This window comes from Chiloscyllium plagiosum, chromosome 19 (assembly GCF_004010195.1).
Source record: "Chiloscyllium plagiosum isolate BGI_BamShark_2017 chromosome 19, ASM401019v2, whole genome shotgun sequence".
Classification (NCBI taxonomy): Eukaryota; Metazoa; Chordata; class Chondrichthyes; order Orectolobiformes; family Hemiscylliidae; genus Chiloscyllium; species Chiloscyllium plagiosum.
This window is the reverse complement of record NC_057728.1, coordinates 37,067,820-37,074,514: the sequence shown is the minus strand read 5'-3', so window position 1 is coordinate 37,074,514 and position 6,695 is coordinate 37,067,820. Positions and strand designations below refer to the sequence as shown.

The 6,695-nt window shown below is 37.8% G+C and overlaps 1 protein-coding gene across 5 annotated transcripts in view; it reads left to right on the top strand.

Moving 5' to 3' along the window:
- The window catches only part of asz1 (ankyrin repeat, SAM and basic leucine zipper domain containing 1), a 170,037-nt gene that overhangs the window by 109,765 nt on the left and 53,577 nt on the right, over positions 1–6,695 (top strand). For all 5 annotated transcript variants that reach the window (XM_043709586.1, XM_043709587.1, XM_043709585.1 and 2 more), the window contains one exon: positions 4,193–4,315. In XM_043709586.1, coding sequence (XP_043565521.1) covers positions 4,193–4,315 — 123 coding nt within the window. The remainder of the gene's footprint in view (positions 1–4,192; positions 4,316–6,695) is intronic.

The following is a 6,695-nucleotide window of genomic DNA, read 5'->3' as shown; positions in this document are numbered from 1 at the left end:
ACCAAGGTTCCCTCACACGACCATTTCTTTCCTGCCTGACAGGTACATACATATCAAGGACACGTCGTATCTGTTCCTTGAAAAAGTTCCACATTTCCATGACATCCTTCCCTGACAGCCTATGCTCCCAACTTATGCTCCTCAGATCCTGTCTTACAGCATCGTAACTACCCTTCCCCCAATTGTAAAACCTACCCTGTTGCACGCACCTATCTCTCCCAATGGCAGTGCCTCATTGGTGAAATGGTGTTTGAAATATCAATTATGTTAAAATAAAGTAGAAATGTCTCCCAATGACCCTTGGTGGCTATGGTATCCCAAGGGATGCCCACCTGTCTCTTACCAGATCCTCTGCTCAATCTTATCTTGGCTGATCTCTGTTAATTTCTCGCTCCACTGGCTAACCTTCCATGTGAACAGTTACATTTTTTAAAGCAGATGGAGCACTGCAGTATCATCAAAATGTTGCACAAGTCACAAAGCTGTTATGGAAATCAAAACAAAGCCTAAACAAAAGCACAATTGTAGCTTTAGACTAACATTATTGATCTTCACTACCAAGTGGTCTTTCATAATCTTCACATTTTCATTTATGTGGTTTAGTCCATTTTGGCTTAGACCAACAGATTTGTTTCTCAAAGGCAAGGTTGATTTTGGATTGCAAGTGGCAATAGATTTGATTTTTTTCCTGATTATAGTTATAGTGTTGGTCAAGGCAGCATGAGTAAGAAAGCAATAGGTAAGTTATCTACTTGAGAATTCCAATGTAATTTTGAATCGGTTGGACAGGATTTGTATATAGACAACTTTTACTGTTTGACACTCAACTTCAAAATCTGCAAGCTAAATGTTTTCATTCAGAGAAACTCAAAAAAAGTTTTGTCTTTTGCACTTTCATGGATAGGTTGTGTTGTATTTTGTACCACTTCCAATAGTTGCTGCATTTTACTGCAATTGTGCAAGATAAACAATATAGGTAACCTTGTTCGGAAATTCAGAGTGGTGAAATTATCTAGTGTAACAGATATTGATCTTCAGAAATGACATGGGTGTGCGGTGGAAGCCCAGGTGTAAATTGGCAAAAATTAACAAAGTCTATTGTTCTCCCAGGATGTGCTACCTGCATTCAGTCATGCTGTGAATCCTGGGAGCTGGAGGGCTTGCTTGTAGTTGCTAAACTTCCTAGCAAATTAGACAAATATCTGTTCAGCTCTTGAAATATAACCCAATAATATCAAATAGGCAATGGGTCTCATTTATTTTGAGGTTATGTAAATGTGAAAATAAGAAACTTTCAACTTCCTTTTAATTATATGTTGCTACTTAGTAGTAATCAATTATTTAAGCCAGAATAGAAATATTTAAAATCCGGAATTATGTTTTCTATTTCTATCCTGTTGGACCATGACAGTTTTTCTTTATTTTTCAAATTTTTGATATGGAATTGCGAACTGAAGTTGAAAGTAAAATTTTGAACTATGAGTGGCAACCTGTCTTTAACAAACAATCTGATATTTGTTTATGGGGACTGACCTGGAAAGTTAACTGAACGTGGATTATTGTTCCAAGAGCATTGTACACATTTCCTCAGCCGAGACTTATTGTGCTCGCGGACTGGCAGCTGCCTGGATGTTAAAAGGGACAATCAGTGGGAGCCTTTGCTGACCATTCAAACAAAGACAATGTTGAGAAAAAACAGAAAGGGAAACCAAGGATTGACCTTTTGGCCGAGTTGCATTTGTCATGCTTTTTAGGGACAGAATGTAACCAGGGAATTTTCCACATTGCTGGGTGGATGTCTATTTTAATTATATTGGAAAAGCTTGGCTAAGTGCAACACTTTGGGCAAAAGATCCTTCCTCAGGGCTTTTGTCCGAAATGTCGATATTCTTTCTCCTCGGATGCTGTCTGACCTGCTGTGCTTTTCCAGCACCACTCTAACCTTGACTCTAATCTGCAGTACCCACTTCTGCCTAAGTGCTACACTTGTTGTGGCGTGCAAATCTTTCGAGTTATTACCGGAATTTTGTCAGGCCCATAAACTTTGCAGTATCCAGTGTCTTCAGGCATTTTTGATATCAAGTGAAGTGAATCAAATTAGTTAAAGACTGCCAGCCATAATTATCAACAATATAGTTTTTCCTCTGCACAGACCCCTGAGTGCTGTGCATGGCAGAGTCTTTGCAAGTGGAAGCCAATCTGTTGCTACGCTTTTCACAGTGCATGGAACCTTCTAACAGCTGTGCTGTCATGTAGTTCCGAGGAAATGTTGCTAGCATGTGATAATGGTGCCCTCTGAGGTCAAAATAGATCATCTGTTCAGTAACTCTGGCTGAAGATGCTGCCTACTTCCCTTTTTAACTAATGCTTTGGGCGCCTATCATTGAAGATGGGGATTTTTCTGGAGCCATTTATGACTGGATGTGATAGACTGTGATGCACAGATCTAATCTGTTGGTTGTGGATTTGCTTAGCCTGTTGGCTGTTGCTTTCCGCTTTGGCATTCAGTAGGCCTGTGTTTTAGGTTCACCAGATTAACATTTTATTTTTAGCTGTTCCTGGTATTGCTGCTGACATACACTGATGCATTCCTTCATTGATCGAATGTTGGTTTCCCAGTTTGATGGCAAAGTGGACGATATACTGAGTCATGATTTTTCAGATTAGTTTGAAATTCAATTCTGCTGCTGATGGCCCACAATCCCCCATAGATGCCCAATTTGAAGTTGATAGATCTGTTCATCATCGGTTCTATTTCACATATGGTGGTCCGACACAACACAATGAAGGGTATCGTAATGTGACGACTGGAATTTGCCGTGTAATGAATTCATTTCCATTATCTGACAATGGGGCTTTCAGGCTACATTTGCCAGTTTTGCAAGTTAGTTAATTCAATTTTAACCACCAAAGTAGAGGCACTGATTCAAAGGTTTTCAGTGGGTCATTCTAAACAGTTCAGGCATCACTGAAGAGTCATAAAGTATTACAGAGCAGAAACCCTTTGGTCCAACCAGTCCTGCCGAGCATGATCCCAAACTAAACTAGTCCCACCTGCCTGCTGCTGGCCCATATACTTCCAAACCTTTCCTATTCATGTAATTATCCAAATGTCTTTTAAACGCTGTAAACTTACTAACCATGCCTTCTGTACTCCTATTCAAATCATTCAGATAAATGATGAACAAAAAAGGACCCAGAACCGATCCCTATGGATCAGTGCTGGTGACAGGCCTCCAATTCTGAAAAGCAACCCCACATCATCACTGTCTCCTGCCGTTAAGTCAAGTTAAAAGATTACAGGCAAGTTAGGAAACTCATGAGTATGAGAGGGGGAGTGAGAGATGTAACCTCCATGTTAGGAGTGATGCTATTAACTATATTGTTGAGAAGACAGCTGAGGTATATATGCTTTGTGAAGGGGCCTTAATGAGGAATCAGTTGAGATTGGATGAATCCCAGACGTTATGTTAAAATATAGTTCGTTATGAAAGTAGCTAATAAGTGAAATGTGATTGGTTGATTAGCCAATACTTTTTGAGGTATTAATCGTCTCCAGTTGATGAAATAGCACAGCTTATGTTAAGATTTTTATTGTCTCTGGTGAATATCGTGCTCTGACAAGTAGCCAAATCTGGTGTGTTGGCTTTTGGGGAAGTTTTGAGCTTTAGCTCTCAGTTGTAAGATTCTTAAACGTTCTTATTTTTAAATTGTTTTCTATAGTAGAAATTATTAAGTTCATGTCATTGTCTTACTAATAATGCAGTTGTTTATCAATAGAGTATTTGACAAGGGAATTAAGCAGTTTTCGTTGTCTGAATATAAACCAAATAGACATTGAAGCTCATTGCTGTTTCACATTAGCACTTCAACATACTGTATGGTTATGCCAATGACTATTGAAATATTTAAATATTGTGAAGTTCCTGTTAAACTGAATAATACATGGTTTGTTGACATGTATTAGATGCAAAATAACAATGAAACTTCTCTTCTGCATTGATCTTTGCTTGCAAACTTGTAAGATATTTCTAAAAGACACATGTTTAAGAAATATTTATTGGAACATAAATATTAGACATACAAGATCATTTTAGAAGCCATTCTAAATATAAACATTAGTTCTATTTGTGTATTTTTTTTGTAATAATACAATAAATTACTGTTCTAACCTTCAACATTCTTTTTACAGGCATAGATGTTGAAACGCGTTTTGGTTTTGGTTGGACGCCATTGATGTATGCTGCAAGTGTTGCTAACTTTGACATTACTCGTCTCCTTCTCAATAGAGGTGCTAATGCAAGTTTTGCAAATGGTAAAATTTTATTCTGGAAGTATCAAATCTTTTTTTTTTATTTTCCTCGCTGTGACACTGTCTCACCTCCATCAAATCAACCAGAGGTATAAAGATAATCAACAGAAAAGATGGGAGACTGTTCAACTTACGCCATCTTAAGTCCACAAGCAAAGTCACTCAGTGTGCAAATGACATGTATTCGCACTCACTTAGTGATCAAGTTCTGGGTTACTGCCAATTCCTTACTAGCAATGGGAAAATGGGATTTCATTAAACACCTGGAAAACTAAGATTCTTTTAAACCCGCTCCCACAGCAACAACCTCCATGCCCTCCCAAGCCAATTACTAATGTGGCATTTTCCATGTCACACAGCTCTTGTGGGCCTTCCTGGGCAAGATAATCAACCTAGCATCAGTTTTGTGATGTGGATCCATAGCTATTGAAAGTGGAATCAAGTGACTTCTAAAACTTTATGATAAACTTGAGAATTGCTGAAAAAAATATACATTTAGTCGAAACATCTTGTCTTTCACTTTTCAGCACATTTCACAAAAGTACCAATTCAAGGGAAAATCCAACGTTTGAGAGCAGGTTGCTGATTGGTTGGCAGGTAGACTCTGGTAGAGGCATGGCATGGTGAATTCAACAAGTAATTGATGATTGTTAGTTAACTGCAATGCTTTACTTAATGTTTAAACCAGGGATGTAGATCTTGATTGGTCAGGGCCCTGAGAAATTAACTAGTGAATGACTATCACCTATTTTATTGAGTTGCAAAATATACAATATGCATGTTTATTCTTTCTATCCACAGACAATAGGGTCCCATGTATTAATATAGCTACCTTCCATAACAGCAAATATGTCACATCACAAGCCCAAGTGTCTGAAGAGTTATTCACAAATTCCCCAAACTTACAACTCGCAATATGTCACCGAGACAGGTTTAGAAATTATGCAGCATTAGATAAATGAGACCATAGAAAGTACTAAGAAGTCTAAATTAGTCTTGGAATGTATGTGTGCAAACATAGATGACTGATGCTGTTGTTGAGCTACAGGTGTAAATAATTGGACAGGAATGTTGTGTGGTGGCAAAAACTGAGACCTGCCTCAAAAGTAGAGGATTAGATGTTTACTATTCCTGAGTTTACAATGTTCAGGAAACAAAAAGAAATGCAAATAGGGGTGTTTTAGCAATTTTGATTAAGAAAAACGTTTATAGTGTGAGAAAAAGGATGTCTTTGAAAGACCAAGAACAAAATATGTCTGGGTGGAGATGAGAAAAAATGGACTGATTACAACATTAGATTAGATTAGATTAGATTAGATTAGATTACTTATAGTGTGGAAACAGGCCCTTCGGCCCAACAAGCCCACACCGACCCTCCGAAGAGCAACCCACCCAGGACCCATTGCCCTTACTTACTATATTTCGCAGTTCAAATAGTGGGAAGCAGCTAGGTAAGCAGTTTTGCCAAGAAATTATTAAAAGGTGCACAACTAGAGAGTAATGATAATGGGAGACTTTACCTGACTCAATTTTGGGTCAGTTCTGTTAAGAGCAGAGAGGGACAAAACTTCTGAAGCCTGTTCAGGAGAATTTCTTGATTAATATATTTCCTGCCTGACAAAAAAAATCAATCCTGGATCTCGTGGGGAATGAATGGTTTAGCGGAGCAAGAATAGCTCTGGGAGCATCTCTGGGATAATGACTAATGCTATTAAATTTACATTTATTATGAAGTATGATAAGGAGCAATCTAGAGTCACAATACTTAACTGTGGGATAAATAATTTCACCCAATTGAAGAGCAGTTTGACCTGGAGTCTGAATGGCAGACAGCAATGAAGTGGAACAAAGGATTCCTTTAAAGAGGATATGTTTTGAGTATAGTCTGGGTACATTCTCACAGTCAGAGGTCCCTTGGTGAAAAAGTTAGAAAATAGGATGTTGTACCACAGGTGGTTTTAAAAAAAAAAGTTTGCAGTTTGATAATACAAGGACTATCAAAACTGTAGGGGAGAATGAAGAAAGAAAGTGAAAGGAAAAGATGCAAGTGGTACTAACTAAGCAATGGGTCCAAAGATCTTCTAAAGACATATTAATGGCAATAAAGGAATAGTGGGGAAAATTAAAAACCAATGCATGACTTAGATTCTAAATGATGCTTTCCTTTTTTTTGCCAAGAAAGAGGAGTTTTTAAAAGCTATGTTAACAAAGAGGTTGACAAGATATTAGATGAAATCAAAATAAAACAAGAAGCACTCAGAAAGGATGTCAGATTAATGTGGATGAGTCACACATGCAGAAGGTGTAGAAAGTTTTAGAAATAATCTGGGAAAAAATTAACTGTTACTTGACTGAGCCTGGACTAGTAAAGGAGAGTTGGTAT